Genomic DNA, 21,713 nt, shown 5'->3' with positions numbered 1-21,713 from the left:
ATTCAAATCAAATCCTAATGTATTTATATAGGGCTTTTTACATCTGACGTTGTACATAATTAGTATCATAACAGATCATTAATCAAAGCCCAAAGCGAACAGCCGAAGGCTACAGTGGCACCCACGCAGATACAGGGAGAACACACCACACTCCTCACAGACAGTCACCCGGAGGAAACCCACGCAGACACAGAGAGAACACACCACACTCCTCACAGACAGTCACCCGAAGGAAACCCACGCAGACACAGAGAGAACACACCACACTCCTCACAGACAGTCACCCGGAGGAAACCCACACAGACACAGAGAGAACACACCACACTCCTCACAGACAGTCACCCGGAGGAAACCCACGCAGACACAAGGAGAACACACCACACTCCTCACAGACAGTCACCTGGAGGAAACCCACGCAGACACAAGGAGAACACACCACACTCCTCACAGACAGTCACCCGGAGGAAACCCATACAGACACAGGGAGAACACACCACACTCCTCACAGACAGTCACCTGGAGGAAACCCACGCAGACACAGGGAGAACACAACACACTCCTCACAGACAGTCACCCAGAGGAAACCCACGCATACACAAGGAGAACACAACACACTCCTCACAGACAGTCACCCGGAGGAAACCCACGCAGACACAGGGAGAACACAACACACTCCTCACAGACAGTCACCCGGAGGAAACCCACGCATACACAGGGAGAACACACCACACTCCTCACAGACAGTCACCCGGAGGAAACCCACGCAGACACAGGGAGAACACACCACACTCCTCACAGACAGTCACCCAGAGGAAACCCACGCAGACACAGAGAGAACACACCACAAGGAAGAAACCTTGGACGGACCCAAGACTCACAAAGGGATCCATCCTCCTCTGATCAAACTACTGATAGAAATTTAAGGCATCACCAGTTAAGTGTCAATATGCTACAGTATAATAACAATAATGATAGTGACATCAGTCTTGGGCCACAATAACAGTGCATCAGACAGGAAGCATCAGTCAGAGTGTTGCTAATCTGAGTCCATGTCTACTTCAGTGTAATTGATGATGGTGGGTAAAGCCTCATTCCATTCCAGCACAGTCCTTCCACAAAGCGCATCAAACCCCGGCTTCACCCACCGTAAAGTCGCAGTCGCGCTGGGTTTGCGTCGTGTGCGAAATTCCATTCATTTCAATGAGATTCACATGACTTTCGGGTGAATACATTTGACCTGCGAAGTTTTGCATTGAGGTCAGCTTTAGGGAACTTTTAATACACAAATTCACGTCCCTGTGTGACTTCTTCTACCACTCTCTCTCCTGTCTCTGCTGTGTCTCAGCAACAAGGAGGAGGCGCTGACTGCTGCGGCTTCAAAACAGCTTTTATACAACTCTTTTATGTGGATTACAGAATACAAAACAGCAAGAGTCCTAGTAAAATTAGAGCGAACAGAAGTCTTCTCTGAGAACGTCTCATTTCCGCAGCTGCGAGGCGGAATACAAAAACCCCAGTGTGACGAGGGCTTAAGGGGCAGCACTTCCCAGCCCCACACTGCCACACTGTCAGACTCTGACTGCTGTTTCTGCCGTTGTCTGAAAGATCTTTAGGTTGTTCTTCCTGTTTGTTGGACTCCCAAAATCTGCTCATGTACGCCACCATTTGAGCTCTAGATTGATATCATAGAGGACACATACTTGGACAACATTTGGATGATGGATGAGAGGGGGCTAGTGCTGCCCTGGTGTGGGATTACCAAGGTGACTGACCGAAAAGAGACCAAACAAATGACCCCTGGACTCAGGCCCGGTCCCAGCTGCCTTAATCACCCCCCCCCTCCTGCCACACCCCACCCCGTGGCCCTGCCACCCCGCAGCGAGCACTTAAGCCCTGCGGCTAATGTAGCCGGCGGCCTGAGCCTCATCTGCTGCCGACAAACATTTCAGCCTCCGATCAATAGTCCTCCCTGAATTGCTCAATTTCCAGAGGAGAGAGGGGAGAGAAAGGGCAGAGGTATTTGATTGTCTCTTCAGCTCAATTCCCTCATCTTCTGCCCAGTCTTGTGTACGTGTGAGTTGACTACTTTTATTTATCCGCACGGTTGCACTTGCTCGTGAGAGTGCTGATACAGGGGGTGCTTGTTTTTATTGCGTACCTCTTGCACACTGGAGTGTTCGGAGGTACAGTGCATGTGTGCGAGTGCTGGGGTTGTGAATCGCTAAACAGTTTGGTGACACCTGAGCAATACCCCTGCCCCCTGGGTGCCATGCATTATAAATCAAAGCCCTCCATTTGCATGCAGTGTTATTATAATTTATGCCTCTGCGCTTGCAGTGGGGAATCTGTGCGCTAGGAGTGATGCTAACGAACCGTGCTGACTGAGGATTTTTCATTGTTCGTCCGGACCCTCGGCATAAATAAACATGCTAGCGTTAATTATTGATTCAGGACTTTAGGGTCCAGAGGTTCCACGCATTGCAGGAGATGTAGACACCAGGCCTTTTGTCACACCATCTGACACCTACTGTACACCAAAGCCAACGTGCCTCCGTGCCTGATCACATCCCTCCGTCTTTCTCACGTACGAGTGGATCAAACGCTTGCTCTCGGGACGTGATGACGCGACGAGGGGACGCTGCTTTTGGCTCTGTTTCATGTCCTGTTTGTCTCTGTCAGACTCCAGATTGTTATCACAGGCCTAAGTTCAAACAGAGGTGATTAAACAAAGTGCCCCGCTCCCTCAGGAACTTTTAACACTCCGAACCTTTGTAAAGAGTTTTTGCATTATCCACCTGGACAGTGATAAAAAAATGGTAGATGAACGATAAAGGAGAGACACATTGGTGTTAGAGGAGAGATAAAGGAAGGATGGATTAGTGATAGATTATTAATACTGAAAGTGGAGAGAAAGGAGGGGGCGGCAAAATGGTGGAGCAGGTAGGTGTCGCAGTCACACAGCTCCGCGGTCCTGGAGGTTGTGGGTTCGAGTCTCGCTCCGGGTGACTCTCTGTGAGGAGTGTGGTGTGTTCTCCCTGTGTCTGCGTGGGTTTCCTCTGGGTGACTCTCTGTGAGGAGTGTGGTGTGTTCTCCCTGTGTCTGCGTGGGTTTCCTCCGGGTGACTGTCTGTGAGGAGTGTGGTGTGTTCTCTCTGTGTCTGCGTGGGTTTCTTCCGGGTGACTGTCTGTGAGGAGTGTGGTGTGTTCTCTCTGTGTCTGCGTGGGTTTCTTCCGGGTGACTGTCTGTGAGGAGTGTGGTGTGTTCTCCCTGTGTCTGCGTGGGTTTCCTCCGGGTGACTGTCTGTGAGGAGTGTGGTGTGTTCTCTCTGTGTCTGCGTGGGTTTCTTCCGGGTGACTGACTGTGAGGAGTGTGGTGTGTTCTCCCTGTGTCTGCGTGGGTTTCCTCCGGGGTGACTGTCTGTGAGGAGTGTGGTGTGTTCTCCCTGTGTCTGCGTGGGTTTCCTCCGGGGTGACTGTCTGTGAGGAGTGTGGTGTGTTCTCCCTGTGTCTGCGTGGGTTTCCTCTGGGTGACTGTCTGTGAGGAGTGTGGTGTGTTCTCCCTGTGTCTGCGTGGGTTTCCTCCGGGTGACTGTCTGTGAGGAGTGTGGTGTGTTCTCCCTGTGTCTGCGTGGGTTTCCTCCGGGTGCTCCGGTTTCTTCCCACAGTCCAAAAACACACGTGTCCGTAGGTGTGAGTGAATGTGTGAGTGTGTGTCGCCCTGTGAAGTACTGGCGCCCCCTCCAGGGTGTGTTCCTGCCTTGCGCCCAGTGAATCCGGGTAGGCTCCGGGTAAGCACTTACAGACAATGAATGAGAGAAAGGAGTGTAGGAAGAATAAGAGGAAAGATAGAGGAGCGATGGATGAGTGATGGCTTAATGATAAACTGATGAAAGAAGAATGATACATTAGTGCTAAAACCTTTGGGAGAGAGTGAGAGAGAGGTGGCGGAGCAAGGGTAGAGAAGTTGTGGAATGATAGATCAGTGGTAGGATGGCAGAAAGAAGAGGAGTGATAGAGGGAGAGAGCTCGAAGGGTAATAAAGGAGTGAGAGGATGGAAAGGAGCAGGTGTTATTGTGTGGCGGAAGCCTCTCAATCCCCCCGGGGAGAAGGAGGAGTGAAGGGAGGGAAGGTGTAAATGGGACGGAGCTTGGGGTTATTGCACTAATTGACCCTTCACTCTGCGCACACACACACTTGAGCACACACACACACACTCCCCGGGGGCCAATCAGGTAGAGGGACATTTTCTGAGGTGGGGGACAGCGGGATGTAGGTTGGGAGGGTGGGGTTAAAGGGATGAAGGCGATGAAGCGCCAGAAGGAGGTTTTTTTTTTGAGACGAGGGGGTGGTTTGGAAAGTGAAGGCTGTGAGGACGTTTGGGAAAGGGGAGGCTGGAGGGACGTATGGGGAGGTGGCTGGTGAGAGGAAGGACGTTTGGGACAGGTGGGGGCCAGAGGGACATTTGCGGAGGTGGGGGGATGGAAGGATTTTTATGAAGGGTGGGGGCCGGAGGGAGCTGACACAGGTGCTACCTGCCAGTGTATTAAGGGCGTAATTGCTGTGGTGATATTTGTCTACTGTGTGTGGGTGCACTCGCATGCTCTGAGGATCCCATTAACCCCACAGATCCTATAGAGGACAGTGCTCCTCTGAGACCCACGGGGGTCTGTGTGTGTATGTGTGTGTGTGTAGCCCAGGGTTGTTGCAGCCTATCTACCGCAAACAGAATGGAAGAGAAAAACAGGGTCAGTCCATTTCTTATAGCCATCGTTCAGTGTGTGTGTGTGTGTGTGTGTGTGTGTGTGTGTTGGACATTCTCATGCATGCCAAACATCCGAAAAGTCCCATTCTACCACTAACTACCACATAAACCTAACCCTTGCTTGTTTCAGTATCTAATTTTATTGGTGATGAATCTCAGGTGTAAGGCCTTCAGTGCAGCTCCTGAAGCCCTATCAGACGAGAAAGTTCGGCTTCTGTTTGGCTCTGCCTCTGTCTTTTATTAACACTTTGTTGCCCTTAAAAAACAATTATATAAAAGTAGCTTGGGATTAAAGAAAACCAGTGTCATCAAACATCGCGCTAGTCTCCTAACGCACAATGACCCTCCACACTTCTGCTGTGCCTGAGGATTGTTCATCTGAAGTATATAACCATTCACTGTGCGGTGTGTGTGTGTGTGTGTGTGTGTGGGAGGTGGAAGCAGTGGCTCGAGTGTCCTTGACTCCGCTGAAGAGCCAGGCTCTTTGTGTATATGTGAACATGGCTGAATTGATGGCCGGATGCGATTGCCCTGCTTCGGTGTGCGTATGATTGGTTTTGTTCATGCTGCTTCAAGTACATGTCTTTTTTTTTTTCCTTCTCTTCACCACTCTTCCAACCCCCCTCCCTTCTCTCTCTCTCTCTCTCTCTCAGTGTCCAGTCTGAAGAATACCTGTCTGTTCTGAGCCGTATTTCGCCGATTGTGGAGGAGCACAAGAAGACGCTGGTGCCTGGCGAGCCTCAGCTGAACATGTGTGACCTGGCAGTGATGGTAAAAAACCTCTGTACTTTAAGAACTTTAGCCCCATATCAATATTAATATAGATATTAAATAGCTTCCGTTCCCTTTATTTCAAACCATTCTTTCAGCACAGTACTTACATTTGTGTTTATCAATGTTTATTCAATTTAAAACCCACCAACAGCTGTGTAAATAATGAATTGGCCCCACACTAACCTCAAAGAACAGAGGCTGCTTCTCTTTTCAAATAAATGAAAATATGACCAACAATATTTTAGAGATTAACCCTTATACAGTTGTTCAGTTTCAGCCACTTAATTAGGAACGCAGAGGTGCAGACGACACACACGTAGAGCGATATTATTCTGTTTACCCACACTGTCCTCAGCCCCATGTCTTTCCCAGCCTTTATTTGCTCTGTCACACGGCGAGCGCAGGGCTGCTGGATAATCAGAAATGAATTCTTCACAGCTCTTTGTACTGTACACTTTTCACCCCCTTACGCTTCTTATTTCTTTTATCTAAATCCTACATATTTGACTTGGAATGGAGAGGATGCAGTAGTTGTTATTCAGAGGAGGAAGGTGATCTCTTTGTTGTGGTTTGGGCAGTGTGTAGTGCATTAGGTGCAGTGGAGTTTCACATGGAACAGTGGGGCCACAGCGCCACCAAGAGGCCGATGTGAATGTGGTTCTGAACCAACTACCCAGCCGGTAGAGAAGGTGGTTTAATGCGTTTATAAAAACTGCCTGTGTACAGATTTTAAGACATGGTTTATTGACTATTTTAACATTACATCATCCATTTATTCATTTATTATTTACATTTATGAATCATCAGCTGTGTCCCAATCTCTATTCCCTGGATAGTGCATTAATTTAGGGAGCAGGGTGTGAATGTTGTTGGGTCTTATTCTGGTTTGTTTGTTACTGTGTGAATGTAGTCATAAGTGTATCGTGTTGTAGCATTAGGAGTCTTGTCCAAGGTCTTGACTCTTATTGGTGTAACATGGTGGGCTTTCACAGATTATTTATCACAACCACATTATAGACATTTGTAATAAAGCCCAGTGTGTAATTCTCTGTTACAGCTTCTTTAACAAATGTATGGTGTGAAGCTCTAAAACATCACTCAAAGGAATAAAATTATACTATTTTTAAAAATGTTTAAAAAATTTAAATTTTTTTTATTGATTTTAATTGTTTGAGTTAGCAATATTTTATAAACATACCCCAAAAATGTAAATGTTAGCCGCTAGCCGCTAAATTCGTTATAAATCTTTGGCAATAGGGGGCGCTCTTGAGGACAAGTAACTGTTAGACCACCCTTTATCAGTCCTGTACACGCTATCACTCTGAGTCAGCAAAAACATCGACTTTAGTCTCTGCCGAGATGTAAAATGACGTGTAACAGTTGACTTTTCCAGAACAGTGCATGCTCCTACACTGTTATAACCCAGAATTGACCTCCATGACTCACATGAAGTCTGTCTCACTTTATCAGACACAACCACACAACTTTACATTGCTATAAAATATCATTTAAAATGAAACATAAGCCCATTGTGTCACAGATAATTGTTTAAATTGCTTCTAATGTGCAGATCCTACGCCACAGCTCAGGATTAGCATAGCATTATTATAAATGTGAATCTGTAAACCAAAATAATCCAGTCGATTTCTTTTGTGTGACACGACAATGACAAAGATCGTCAACAATAAAATGAAGTTACCACATCAATAATGAAGTTATAATAAATTATTTAGACCATAATCAGGTTACAATGGCAGGAAAAGCCGAAAAAACACTGATGTTTGTGTCGTGTAGAGGGAATAAATTGGCGGGAGAACACTCCCATATCCAGTGCTACATAGCCAGTAACTGCTTTGTTATTTTTACTATTTTTGCTATTTTTATTATATTTCTGTAAATGTCCATTTATTTATTTATTTATTTTGTGGCAGAATTGGTCTCCTCCAGGGTGTGAACTACTGGGAAAATGTATCAAACCTCCACCTTCTCAGCCGTGGAAGTGTGACTGGCCTCACTGAGGACTTTTAATACACAGAATTCTGATCATCAAACTCTGACTCTGATCATCTGATCTCCACTCAGACTGGATCTGATCTGTTGTACATTTGTGAATGATAAAAAAACTGCACTGACTGCACTCAGGGTGTTGATGTATTTAATCATGTTTTAATCATGTACCTTTTTTAATTTTTAAATTGAAAAATTGAGTAATTGCAGCCCATTGTTGCTTTTTATTTCCGTTTATTTTTCTCACTTGACAATAAAATAATAAAACGCTTGTCTGTTTTTTGAGTAATTCAGCTTGATGTTGACTGTTATTTCGCACATAACAAATAAACACAAGCACAGGGATTTTTTTTTCACTGGAGGGGCGTTTTAATCAATAAATGTAATGGATGGACTTTTATTTTGAAATTCTGGTTTACTAGGATGAATCTCAAATTGCGTCCATAGTCCCTGTTTAGTGCACTACGTGGGGTTTTAATTGGGTTTTTGCACCCAATCGGGTTATATTGTGCCCAAGACTGCGACGGTTGGGATTAACTGCATTTTAAATCTATAACCGCCTCGTTCTGTTCAGAGCCGGACAAACACATATAATAGAAAAGTAGTAACGACCGTAACTCACATAGTGCACTGTGAAGGGAGTAAGTGGCGGTTTGGGACAGGGCTCGGTTCAGTGTCCACACTGTTCTCATGGCTGGCAGCTCAAGTTCAGAGAAGCTGGACCTCGTTGTCCAAAACATAAGGCAATTCCACGATTTTCCATCCAAAGGAATATTATTCAGGTAAGTGCGGATTTTTCACATTTCTGTCAACGGCGCTTAAAGAAACGTGTGAGAATTAAGTAGAGGTTTGCAGCTAAGTAACTGTTCTCAGATTCATCCAATACAGGAAGACCCCCTGTGTCTCATGTGGACTACAGTAGCATTTTCTTATCATCCACGACTTTTCACGTCCGTTTTTTATTTGTGTGTAATGTCGACGGTGTGGAAATGGTGGAAAATGATTTTGGGGCCTGTTTTGTCTCACAACCCCCAGTATGAACCTCCCCGCCATGAATTGTGTTTAAAATATGCTTCAAATTCCTTAAAACCTCCTCGAAATTATACAAAATAATACATCAGATATCCACACTTTAAAACATATATAATTCACACTCTAGTCTTCGATTAAACTCTTAAAAACTCAACAGTTTTCATCAAAATTGTCATTTCATCAAAAGAGTCCATTCCAAGGTGGTGGGGGGCCCTCTAAAGTCTTAGAAGTGGATTAGCTTGAATAATACACGTTTTTATATCTTTTCACCCACCCTCTGCCACTCGCCATTGGGTTCAGAAGCCCCACCCCCACAAGTTGTTGCAATTGGTTCCTTCGATTTGTGACATAAGAAATCCTGGCAGTTTGAATCTGCGTTTTTGAAATGGGTTTGTACAGTTAAAAAAAATGTAAACTTTAACCAGGCAAGTCATTAAGAACATATTATTTACAATAACAGCCTGGAAATTAGCAGAAGCTGCTTGAGGGAAATGAAGTACTTCAATAAATAACAACAGGGAAAAAAAAACATGTATCAATAAAAATATTTCTAATGCAGTTCTTAAATTTTAAAATGGGAATAAAAAAACTCCAATTTTAAAGTCTTCTGAAGCATATTCCAGTCTTTAGCAGCAGCAGAGGAGCTGAAAGTGGTGTTTGTTCTGGGGATTTTCAGCAGGATGGTAGTAGAGGACCTGGTGTTGTACGTAACAGATTTTGTAAGAGTAGGTGGTGATTGACCAAGCATTGTTTTGTAAATGATTGTGAACCAGTGTATATTGCAACACGTGTGTAACGACGGACAGTTAACCAGTATTTCACTAATGATTATTATTCTAAATCAAAACCACTCTGCCGTGTTCACAAGGTTAAACAGTTGATTTACACTTGAGGGAGTCTTTAACGTTCTGTTAGCTTTTAGAGCCAACAGTTTTCAGACGTCTGGTTCCTATCCTCAGCACTTACAGGATGTGGTATGTTTGTTTTTCTCTAAAATGACGCATTTCATGTCAACACTCTCAGTGATTTAACATCGTGAGTGCACACTGCTGTTTGGAGAAACCTTAGAATTCCATTTAATGATGATATGAGAACTGCACTGCTGTTTTATTTTTGGTCCTGCAGGGATGTCTGCCCCATTCTGAAGGAACCCAAAGCTCTGACTGCGGTTATTGACCTGTTTGAGGAACACGTCCGGCAAAATTACCCTCAGGTGGAGCTTGTAGTGGGTAAGACTGACCTCCGGCTCCACCCCAGACTTTGCCTTTATTTATTGACTTTTCTGCCGATATGAGTTTGTTTGAGTCCATTAAGGTGTGAAGCACTTCTTGGAACTTGTTTGTATTGGCTTTTTTTCCCATTGCATGGAATCTACTCAACTCTTCTATCTACTTTTCTAATATGTAAATTATGTAAAATAAAATTTGTAAAATCTCCAAGCAACAGCAGGATCATATTTGTTTTTATCCGACTCCTAAAAGCTGAATAACGCTGCAACAAGGAAGTGTTCAGTCCCAAATAACAACGACAACACATGAATACATCAGTTAGCAGCACTTAAAGGAACACTACGTAATATTTTTTTCTTGAAAGTACAGCTTTAGAATCACTGTGATGCTTCATTGACCTGTGACCTAGAGAGAATAGAGCCTCTGTCGTTGCTATTCTGGGCACAGCTCTGCAGAATCTGCACTATGTAACTTTTGGAGGAGGGTAGGATATCACCCCCTCTCACCTTTTGATTTCAGTACAGTGCTGTACAACTGAATTAAACTAGGGGGAGCCCTAGGAGCTAAACCTCCAAGTCCTAACCGATTTTTCTTTCATGTTAAAACTGATGTTGTTGTGATTTCCCAAACCCGCTGTTCCTTTTAGAGACACTGGTTTGTGGCGGGGGGGGGGTCATGATTGTAGCTGTGCAAAGGGAAAAGCTACCAGGGACCAGGACCCAAAAAAAGTGTACAGCCGAGCCGAGCTGAGTCAAGTGGGTACCATGCAGTGAAAAAGCACTCACCCACGTTTAGCAGGATTAATATTCTCCACAAGAGGGCAGCAGAGCTACACATGTATTTGGTGTTTCATAAAAGTGATGTGTTCCATCAGTGACCGTTTGTACTTGTTTTTTAAAACCTACTCCATAACATTTGTATTATTGTATACTATTTCAGGAATAACTTTATTGGAATAATGAAGAAGTCCATGTAATCCTCAAATCAGAAGAGAGTAGATACTTTTTTACTTTCATCTTGTGGAGTCTACATAATTTAATACTAATAATAAACAGATATGTTTTAATATTATTAATAAATGTATCTATTGACTTATGAATAATATTGTTATTGTTGTTGTGCTCCAGGTTTGGATGCCAGGGGGTTTCTTTTTGGGCCTCTTTTGGCTCAGAGGTTGGGAGTAGGTTTTGTTCTGGTCCGAAAGAAGGGGAAGCTCCCTGGACCCACTGTGTCCGTAGCGTACAGTCTGGAGTACGGGAAGGTAATGCCTGCTGCTACTGATTTGTGTGGAATCATTCTAGTTTATGCTTTTCCTGAGTCGACTGTAACATCATGGGTTGCTTTTAAATAAGTGTGTGTCTGAGAATAGTTCATATGAAACTATACCTAGCAAGAAAAAACGTATTTGTTTTGAAAATACAAATAAATAAAGTGTACATTTATGTGTCGTGTATTTTAGCTTTCCAGTTTTCCATAAGGAATACCATTATGAAGTTCATCTTTCATTGTGTCTGTGTGTCTCAGGCTGAAGCAGAGATTCAGGAGGACGCTGTTGGCCCAGGACAGAAGATTGTCCTCATTGATGACCTTCTGGCCACTGGGGGTGAATGTCTCCTTTATAACATACTTCAGTTTTTCACCACATTACAACAAAGCTAAGTGTATTTATTAGAAACATGTACCTCACTGGCCATTTAACTAGAACCACCCAACATACAGGTGCACTTTTAGGCTTAGTAACAGATCATTTATCAGCTGGGGGTTTCCATATATGCAAATGGCTTGCCTTTTGGCAGGTTGCAGTAATTTGAACATTTTAAGACTATGCCATTCCAATGAATCATGTAAACTTTCCATTTAAATGTATGTAGATGTAAAATATATTCTTTTCTGTTAGAAATGTAAATTGTTCAATGCATGAACATACCATGGTAGAGCCAATATATCACTAATGATACTTAAGTCTCAGTTTATAACAGATACTGGGTCTCAGATGAAGTCATCAAACACATTGACCTTCATTCAAATTAAACCATTTCACCTCCATGCTATAAGTAACTGGTTTTAAAAAATAATATGGTTAACTGGTTAAAAATAAGCTCCAAGGGCCTGGAGGTTGTGGGTTCGATTCCCGCTCTGGGTGACTGTCTGTGAGGAGTGTGGTGTGTTCTCCCTGTGTCTGCGTGGGTTTCCTCCGGGTGACTGTCTGTGAGGAGTGTGGTGTGTTCTCCCTGTGTCTGCGTGGGTTTTCTCCGGGTGACTGTCTGTGAGGAGTGTGGTGTGTTCTCCCTGTGTCTGCGTGGGTTTCCTCCGGGTGACTGTCTGTGAGGAGTGTGGTGCGTTCTCTCTGTGTCTGCGTGGGTTTCCTCCGGGTGACTGTCTGTGAGGAGTGTGGTGTGTTCTCTCTGTGTCTGCGTGGGTTTCCTCCGGGTGACTGTCTGTGAGGAGTGTGGTGTGTTCTCCCTGTGTCTGCGTGGGTTTCCTCCGGGTGACTGTCTGTGAGGAGTGTGGTGTGTTCTCCCTGTGTCTGCGTGGGTTTCCTCCGGGTGCTCCGGTTTCCTCCCACAGTCCAAAAAAAACACACAGGTGGATTGGCAACTCAAAAGTGTCCGTAAGTGTGAGTGTGTGAGTGAATGTGTGTGTTAGTGTGTGAGGCTCTGGACCCACCGCGACCCTGAACTGGATAAGAGTTACAGATAATGAACGAATGAATGAATGAATGAACATACTTATTAAGAACTCAATTAACTAAATAATGATGCAGCAATTATCTCAATATTTTAGTCTCAGAAACAGACCAGAATTTAAAGTTTAACCTCATTAGAGTTTTCTCTCAAAAACAATTGTTCCATACAAAGTACTTGTTTGTGAATTTATGACTTTAAGTGACTTTTTCACGTCTGTTTTTACACGTGTTCGGGACAAAAGTTAAAAACACACAAACCAAACGGCTGGGTAATGCACGCTCCTGTTTTAATTCCATGTCCTTTACCTTGTTGTTTACCAGGAACGCTGTGGGCAGCGTGTGAGCTGATGAAGAAACAGCAGGCGGAAGTTTTGGGCTGTTTGGTGGTGGTCGAAATAAAGGAACTCAACGGAGCAGAAAGACTGAAGCCATACTCTGTGTTCTCTCTGGTCCAATCCTGAGCAGACGTTCACGCCAGCATCGGTCCATCCTGTTTTACATCATAACACTGTGTTTACAGCAAAGAATGATGGGTTAATTTTAGGTAGTTATCAATGAGCTAATTCCGTTCTGAAAATGCTTGAAGAAGAACTTTGTATTTCCAATATGTCAGCATGTCTTATTGGGCAGAAGTATGTCCATATCTTATAACCTCATCTCCAAAATGTTGTGTTGCTGTGCAAGAAGTTGATAAGAGAATGTCATCAGGAGCAAGTTAAAGTTATAGAAATCCAGTATTTAAGCTCAAATAGTAAAAAATGTATTGGAAAAATATATCCATTGTGAATGTAACGCCAGCAACACAGTGGGACAATGGTGTTTATATCACTTTTACCAACTCCCTGTTAGCGTTTGGGAACTGAGGAGACTAATTGCTGTAGTTCTGAAACTGTGGTGTTTTTCCTGACTTTGCGAATATTGGATTTCAGCTGCTCAATGGTTTACGGTTGTTTTCATTTCATTATGTGCAGATGTTTTCAGTGGGTGACCGGTCTGGACTGCAGGCAGGTCACTTTAGCACCTAGACTGTTTTGTTGTTCTGCTGGAATGTTGTTTTATGTTTTGCTCAATGTCCCAGATTTGGGATCGAACACTTTATGCCTGTATACCTAGTTTACCTGTCCCTTTATTGGGGAAAAGCATGATAAAAGATGTACACCAATCAGCCATAACATTAAAATTACCTCCTTTTTTCAACATTCATTGACTATTCTCTCAGCTCCACTACACGAACATTCAGGTTCACGTTGTAGTTCTGTAATTATAGCTTGTACTCTGTACATCTGTCATTAGCCCCCTTTCACCCTGTTCTATTTGGATAGTGGATCATTGCAGTGATACTGACATGATTCTGGTGTGTAGTGCTGGTACGAGTGGGTCAGACAGTAGTGCTACTAGCTACCTTTATAGATGTAAAGTGTGTTGGTTGTCCTCTAGTCCTTCATCAGTGGACACTGTTGCCTATGTTGTTTGGTGGACTGTTCTCACTCCAGCAGCACTGCTGTGTCTGATCCACTAACCAGCATTTGTAACACACTAAACATAAGACCACCCATGTCTGTGGTTGTTTGGTGACCTCAAAAAAAAGGCATTTCATGAAAGTGAGTTATTTCTAATGAATGTAATTATGTTGAAAATATAACAGCTGTTTTATGGGAATAAATATTGTGGTATTGAGGTATTGTGCCTTAAATTACAGTCGCTGTAGTAGATACCAAGTGAAAGCCTGTTGATTCTAAAACACACATTTAAATAAAATAGAAACACACCAAATCTACCTGGATACAGTGTAAAATTTATTAGTTGCGGGTCAAGTATAAGTTTGAATCATCAAACACATCAGCAACTACCTGTTTAAAGATCCCTGCCAATCGATTTCTCATTATTTTGCTTCTCTAATACGTAATGGTGTAGTTAAGGCCTGGAGCAGACAAAACGATGTAGTAATAATGTGTGAAAACATTAAATGTGCCTTTAGTTTGTTGATGATACACGCTTGGGTTTTTCCAACTGTCTAAAGTGGTCCCACCCAAAAAGCAGCTGTAAAATATTCATTAAGCATCTTCTGGAAAATGAACAAATAGCGTGTTTATTACGAATGTAGGCACCGAGACCCTTCCAATGACCTGCAGCTGTCATTTCGGAGGTCTTCAAGGCTCAGAACAGTAATAACACACATCACTTCAAAAAATCCTTTTTAAAAAGAAAAATATCAAACCCACTTTAAAGTTACAACCACAAAATAATGCATTATGTTCAAAGTGGAAAAAATCTGCTTCATTCGTTAAAAACGTAAAGAAAAAGTAAATTCAAGCTTTCACATTTGGTCTTAAAACATCTCCCTCTTAAAGCCAGAAGGCCAGTGTTTGCAGAGAGAGTGACGCCACACTGTGGCCAGTCCCAGGATAAAAAAAAACTGGAGTTATTCTCCAAAACTATTGCACAATTTCAGCACAAATACTGCTACTGTCCATAGGCCTCCCTCAGTGTCGTTCCTCCTCTTTAATCTTCTGACTCAGCTTCTCCAGGACCAGGTTCATGTTGGCGCTCTTGTTCAGCTTCAGGTAGAAGTCTTTTCTGATTGGGTGAATCGTGAGCCAATCGGGCACCAGCTCCACCAGCAAACGCAGATGTTTCTCCATTTCTCCTAAAAACCGGGATGACGACTGTTAGTTCATGAATAATACAGTAGAATAAATTCAAACATCTGCAGATGAAAGTTAATATATTAATATATATATTAATTTATATATTTATGCAAGACGGGAATACACCCTGGAGGGGGCGGCAGTCATTAACAGGGCAACACAGACACACACACAACTACGGACACTTTTGAGTCGCCAATCCACTAGCAACATGTGTATTTGGACTGTGGGAGGAAACCCACGCAGACACAGGGAGAACACACCACACTCCTCACAGACAGTCACCCGGAGGAAACCCACGCAGACACAGGGAGAACACACCACACTCCTCACAGACAGTCACCCGGAGGAAACCCACGCAGACACAGGCATATACAGTGTATATGGATTGTTTCTGGGAATAACTCACCTGAGCTGAGAGCGGAGCGATAACTGGCGATCATGCGATTGCAGGCGATCTCCATGATCAATGCCGGCTTCTTTTCAGCCACAAACACGTTCCTGAGGATGCGGGACAACTCCGGCAGCCGTCCCATCATCACCAGGCGCTCTTCCTGCTCGGGGTTCCTCGTCATCGCCGCCTGCAACTTCTGAGCCTCTTTAGCACGAATCTGTGGAGAGAAGAGCAGCGATAACATTTTAAAAACTGTAGCTTTATACAACACATAAATGGCTTTACATTATTAAGTCATATCAAGGTCGAGGCTGATGCAACACTGCATTCCTCAGTGAGCTGTGTCCTGAGGACGGTCTGACCCAACAGTGCTTAAACCTCAGAACTGGTTAAAACACATACCCTCTCCAGCAGCGACTGTGACACTCCTTTGAGGGCGCTGGGGGTTTGTGTAGGAGTGGGTGTAGCGGTCAGGTCAGGTTTGGTTGGGGGTTCCGGCTCTTTTGCACATGCTGCCTCTGCTGTTTTCAAAGCCATATTCGCCAAAGCCTTCTCCATCTGCAAGACATTGAGTTTAAAACATGAGTAAATCCCAATTTATGCTTCTCACATGTAGCTATCTGTAGCCATTTCCTAAAGTCTCTGGTGGTAATTTAAGTTTACCTTAGGGGTCATGAGTGCGCGAGCTTTGTCCAGAACTTCTTGAGCCGTGGTAAGTTTCTCTGTTTGCGGAGGCTGAGGTAAGTCGCTGGCCTGGATGTTGGGAACTTCGTCCACTCTGAATCTGGGGTGCCAGCGGGTAAGCTTATCACCTGGGATGACCACAGTGGGGGTCAGAGAGGCTAGGAAAACCTGCAGGTCAGGGCAAAGATGTCATATGTTCAGATGTCAGAGATGTTCAGGTTTGTAAAAGGCAGTTCTCTTCCTTGTGTTATTGTAATTGAAGGAAAAAACTAAAAATCTCCACAGTCCTGCCTTAAGCCTGAGTAGAGATTTGGGAGGAAACCAGAGCACCCGGAGGAAACCCACGCAGACACAGAGAGAACACACCACACTCCTCACAGACAGTCACCCGGAGGAAACCCACGCAGACACAGGGAGAACACACCACACACACAGTCACCCGGAGGAAACCCACGCAGACACAGAGAGAACACACCACACTCCTCACAGACAGTCACCCGGAGGAAACCCACGCAGACACAGAGAGAACACACCACACTCCTCACAGACAGTCACCCGGAGCGGGAATCGAACCCACAACCTCCAGGTCCCTGGAGCTGTATGACTGCGACACCTACCTGCTGCACCACCGTGCCGCCCCCAATTAAAAACATACATCTCCCAAAATTTAACTTTACAGATAAATGTTAAAAAACCTTTTAAACTTTCAATGGAAGTGAATGTAAGAAGACTTTATTCCAAGTAATTTTAGAGCATTTCTATTGGTCCATTCATCATGACCTTTTCACATGAGGGGGGCAGCTGCTGCCTTCAAATGATGCAGAAACTAAAGAGCGACAACAACAATATGCCGTAATACCATAGCGTTATACAATAATATGAAGTGGCACTGTTATATTTAAATCACAAACATCACTCTTCTGTAAAAACAGCGCCTACCTTATGGTGTCCCTTTACAATTTCCACTAGACTTTGGTGGAAAATGCGTCTTCGCTCCAGCAGACGAGTGGCAGACAGGACGGGTCGAGCTCCGTTTGTTTCTAAGGAAAAACAGAAAAGTCGTGATGAGTAAAAGAACTCAGGCCTGCTTTGTTTTTGTTTTTTTTAAACCCAGTTAATCACATTTCTCTGAGGTCAGTTACCGTCTGCGACGACTGGCTCCACGGTGAGCTGGTAGGCAGATTTCTTTGCTGTGGCACTAAAGTTCGGGATGTTTTTCTCCTGGCGGAAGGTGTAGGCAGAGGGGTAAACGGCCTTAATCTGTCCTACATGAGTCTCCTCAAAACGCCTGGAAGTTAGAAGGGAAATTGTGTAATTGTTATTTTTCCCCCCTCAGTGGAAGCACAGCTTTCCAAGGCTCTGGTTAAAGAGATGTTTGTTTTACGCTGTTTCAAGAAAACTGTGCTCTTAACAGCGGTGTGTACGGTGTTAGTGGTGCATCTGGAACATAAATGTCAGCGCAACAACTCTGGCTCAAATTAGTAAGTGAATCTAAATTTGCTTTTCCATTTGCACACATTTAAAAAACACATTCTAAAACACACAGATTACTGTTCTTACTTGTGCATCATGTCCTGGACGCCTTGTTTGACTTTGGCGAAGGTCACCGTCTCTGAGCGGTTGAAGAGCATGCCCACGATGGTGTCCATGCTGCGGAACATCTCGGCCAATACCTTGTACTTGAAGGGCAGCGTGAGGCCGGGAGGGACGTCCTGAGCTAGAGTGTGGTAGCGCTGGTAAGCAGGAAGCTTCTCTCTGGAATCAGAGCAATGATGCCACTCAGTTACAATGAATTCAAATGAACCGAAGCAAGCTAAACATCCAGCATCCACCACTTTTAGACCATAATCTCAACCCTAATTGCGTTTAGGTTCCAGCAGTTCCACAAATATCCAGTACATTACGTGAACCTCTCTTACCCTTCCTCAGCTCTGTTCTGGCTCTGTGTACTTTCTTCGCTCCGTTCCTCCTCCTTGCTCTTTTTCTCCTCCTCCGCGACTCTCTCAGCTTTTCTCTGCTGGACTTTGGCTGAGAGTTCTCTGGCGCTGTCGAGTCGAGCTTTAAGCTCTGCGAGGTCAGACACAGGAGCCGGAGAGGGTGAGGTCACACTCTCCGACAGACCCTTCAGCTTCTGCAGGCGAGATTTCAGTGCTGCCACGTCCTCCCTGGAGAAGGTTTTCTGAAAGAATACAAAAAGACACCGGGGTAAGGACAAGTGTGAGGTCGACAAAACGCCCCAAGCTTATTCTAGCGTGGAGAAATAGGCTTAAAAGATAATCCTGAACCTGCTGCATCCATTTTGCCACCATTCTCTCTATGAGAAAAGACATAGACTAAAACAGTGAAGCCAATGGGCACTGAAATCTGGGAATAAGGCCTGGGGAACATACTTTGGGTAGAAGCGTTGTCAGTCACTGCCCATTGGCTGCTGTTATGTGGTGTTACGAAGTCCAATTCCCCAGTTCTTTGTTTAAGCACAAAGAGAAACATCAAACATGTCGCCTGTGTTAAAACCCCCAACCCCACAGATGCAGCAGATGGAGATTAGTTTGTAAAACTTAGCAGTTCCTTCAAGTATCAGCCTACCTTGCTCCTGGTGGCTTGTTTGGGGCTGCTGTGGCCACCGGCCTGTTTTAAAGGGGAGCTATTTTTGCTAGGATTGACCACAGGCTTGGACTCTTTAACCACTGATTGTGAAGGAGCTGGAGGGTCAGTTTTGGCAGAGGCAGCGTCTGGGTCCTGTGTGCAAACATCACATCATCAATCTGTGAACCCCCTGATGGTTTACATCATTTACACACCCACATTAACACCTAGCCGGCAGTCAGGCTGCTCTTCTTTTGTTCTGGAGTGCCTTGATTTGCTTTTGTGTTTGGAGGATGTCGCTAGATTTGGCTTGGTGTCAAAGCAATGAATTTTCAGCTTTTGAAACAATGACTCTATGGCACTTCTAGTGTTTCTTTTCCTCAGGATGAACTCAAAGAACAAAAACTCATAACATAATCCAAGAGGCTTAAATCTGAAGTGGAATTAGCCCACATTTTGTTTGAGTAGATACTTAAAAGACAAGTTGCTGAGCTATAAACGGAACTGTACTGATGCCACACAAACTCCAGATTCAGAAGTACTCAATCTACAGCAGACAGTCCTGACTTTTTTTTTTCTTAAACAAATTAAAGTACTTGGAAAGTTAACTAAGACCTTGACTTCACCCTGAGATTCAAGATAAGACGCATGCTACAAGAAATTTCAGAAATATAGCCCCAAAGGAAACTCTCACACCATTTTCTAACTGCAAGAGCCATGAGCGGTCATCATGGTTAAGCAGTGCATTGGGTATTTCTACACCACAGGCATCATGACTGGCAGTGAAGTCTGAAATTAAATCAACTCCCAATGTCTAAAATAGGTGAATAAACCAGATGCATGTCCAAGTGAATTTGACGAGTGGCATCAAATTTTCACATGACGGCGGTCTGTAATTTAAAGTGAGCGTTAACCTGTTCGACTGTGGTGAGCTGGAGTTTCTTCCTGGCCGTTCTTGTCCGAGGTTGGTTCGCTGTTGTGACGTAGGTGCTCTGCTCCTTGACCGAGGCTCTGAAGCGTTTTTTGGCCGTGCTGTGCTGCTCCGCGGCTGAGGGGAACACCGCTCCACTCAGGTCAAACTCGGACTCCGTGGACCTCCTCTTTGGGGTGCGAGGGGTCACCTGGAAAACAATATCAACAACTGTTTAGCAACAACCTAACACCCACCCGGAACCAAGCAAACCATTTGTTGTTCAAATACAAACTAAACAAATATATCAAGTGTATAACTTTCAATACATTTTCAACAGATCATTAAAATATGAAGTCAATCAAGGTGCAGACAATAGACTGGCAGCTGACTGTGGTTGTTTAAACAAGACTTTGCTGGGGCTTTGTCCTAAGTTTCACAGATTTAAAGCGTATAATGGGAACGTGGCAAAAGAGTGTCCTAGGTTTTTAGGCTCTGCCTGTGTCTCCCAGGGTCCTCTGCTCCCAGCTCTTTACAGCACAAGCATCGGGGACCTGACAAAGATGTTCCTCAGCTCTGTATTGGTTTAATAAGACGTGTACTATTGGGAGAACTGGTCAGGTGGGGTTTTCTGTGTCCCAGCACTGCCGCATGTGTAGTGTTTAAAACATACTTAACTGGGGAACTTAGGACCCAGGGGAACTGGAGGACTTGAACACAGAAACACTTCTGGCTTTGTTTAGTGGCGAATCCCTTGTTGTTATTGCATTGGTTTAAAAGCAGTATTGTATTTTCAATACGTTAAAATATGGAGACTCTACAACTGTAGAGATATTAAAGCAGAGGATCCACAACAGAGGAAAATAGGCCGACAAACAAAAATGGTCTCTCACACACACACACACACACACACGCGAGCAGCTGGTAAACAAAGGAACCAAATACAGTTAAAGGGGGGCTTTGGGAGGGATATTTAAACCTGACTAAGACAGACCATCGCCCTGTTGCAAAGTTACATCAGCTGTGGATATTCACAGATGTACTTTACTCGTACCTGTTCCCCGACGTCCTCGGCGCTCTCGCTGCGAGGCTCAGGGCGATCAGAAGCGGCCTCTGAGCCCACAGCCTCGGCGATCACCCTCAAAAACTCCTCCTGCACACTATCTTTTTGCAGTTGCGGAACTCCAGCGGGAATCTGACATTCGGCTACCCGGGCTCCCCTTCTCCTCGTGCCCGCGTTCTTCTCCCCCGGTCCTGGTCCCTCGGCTGCTATACCTTTACGCCCCTTACGCGCTCCGGAAGCTCTTTTACTGTGAGAAAAATAATCCGTAACGCGAGCCTGAGCCATATCCGCGGAAAGGTGAGTAAACAAGCGAATTAGAACCGACTGAACACCCGAGCTACTGCTGTTTACTGTGCTCTCCCTCAGCCCTTCCCGCGAAATTGTACCATGTGACCCCCTGTAGGCGGGACCCATTTCAAAGCCGCGCAGCCACTCCGTACTCTCATTGGTCAACGCCGCTGAGCAACGGTCACTCGTTCGTGATTGGACAGGGTTTTTTTTTTGTTACGTTTCTTTTGTAAATCTTATACTGTTTGTAATTTTCTAAACAATATAAATATACATGAGATATAAATATGTTTTTTCTACAATTTTTCATATTAAAACATAAACTAAAAACATGTTTTATATGGGTTTTATTTTTTTTAACACAAACGTAACTAGGGCAAATAAATGAATAAATAATTTAATATAATTTTATTTAATTGTTTTTACAATACATTCCTTTAAACACTATAAAAATTCCAAAAACACATTTAATTATTTTTAGGAAAAAAAAATAGATATTGTAGAAAAAAAAAAATTCGCCAGAACATTCTTCAAAACTTAAAAACGACATAAATCAATACATATATTTATTTACAATGTATAAGAATGTAGTTGAAACTGATACGTGAGGGTTGCTAATTTACATATATATATATATTCTCTAAAACTAC

General features: G+C 44.1%; 3 protein-coding genes across 4 annotated transcripts in view; 2 read left to right on the top strand and 1 right to left on the bottom strand.

Annotated features, from left to right (window-relative positions):
• Positions 1 to 7,805, top strand: part of LOC136676958 (N-acetylgalactosamine-6-sulfatase-like) — a 37,461-nt gene extending 29,656 nt beyond the window's left edge. For both annotated transcript variants that reach the window (XM_066654275.1, XM_066654276.1), the window contains 2 exons: positions 5,416 to 5,533; positions 7,468 to 7,805. In XM_066654275.1, the coding sequence (XP_066510372.1) occupies positions 5,416 to 5,533; positions 7,468 to 7,554 (205 nt within the window). In that variant the 3' untranslated portion in view covers positions 7,555 to 7,805. The remainder of the gene's footprint in view (positions 1 to 5,415; positions 5,534 to 7,467) is intronic.
• Positions 7,806 to 8,028: 223 nt separating this feature from the next.
• Positions 8,029 to 14,137, top strand: LOC136676842 (adenine phosphoribosyltransferase-like). Its single transcript, XM_066654101.1, has 5 exons — positions 8,029 to 8,325; positions 9,701 to 9,804; positions 10,932 to 11,065; positions 11,329 to 11,407; positions 12,812 to 14,137. Exons 1-5 carry the CDS (start codon positions 8,234 to 8,236, stop codon positions 12,949 to 12,951), a joined length of 549 nt encoding a protein of 182 aa, XP_066510198.1. The 5' UTR covers positions 8,029 to 8,233; the 3' UTR covers positions 12,952 to 14,137.
• Positions 14,138 to 14,273: 136 nt separating this feature from the next.
• Positions 14,274 to 21,165, bottom strand: LOC136676900 (DNA replication factor Cdt1-like). Its single transcript, XM_066654183.1, has 11 exons — positions 20,767 to 21,165; positions 19,717 to 19,923; positions 18,803 to 18,955; positions 18,136 to 18,395; positions 17,777 to 17,971; positions 17,359 to 17,504; positions 17,156 to 17,256; positions 16,196 to 16,384; positions 15,935 to 16,090; positions 15,548 to 15,749; positions 14,274 to 15,137 (listed from the first exon to the last, which is right to left on the bottom strand). The coding sequence occupies exons 1-11, from the start codon at positions 21,058 to 21,060 to the stop codon at positions 14,974 to 14,976; spliced, it is 2,067 nt and encodes a 688-aa protein (XP_066510280.1). The 5' UTR covers positions 21,061 to 21,165; the 3' UTR covers positions 14,274 to 14,973.
• Positions 21,166 to 21,713: the final 548 nt, after the last annotated feature.

This window comes from Hoplias malabaricus, chromosome X2 (genome assembly GCF_029633855.1).
Source record: "Hoplias malabaricus isolate fHopMal1 chromosome X2, fHopMal1.hap1, whole genome shotgun sequence".
NCBI classification, from domain to species: domain Eukaryota; kingdom Metazoa; phylum Chordata; class Actinopteri; order Characiformes; family Erythrinidae; genus Hoplias; species Hoplias malabaricus.
Note: the sequence above shows the minus strand (reverse complement) of the source record. Positions and strands in the feature narration are given on the sequence as shown.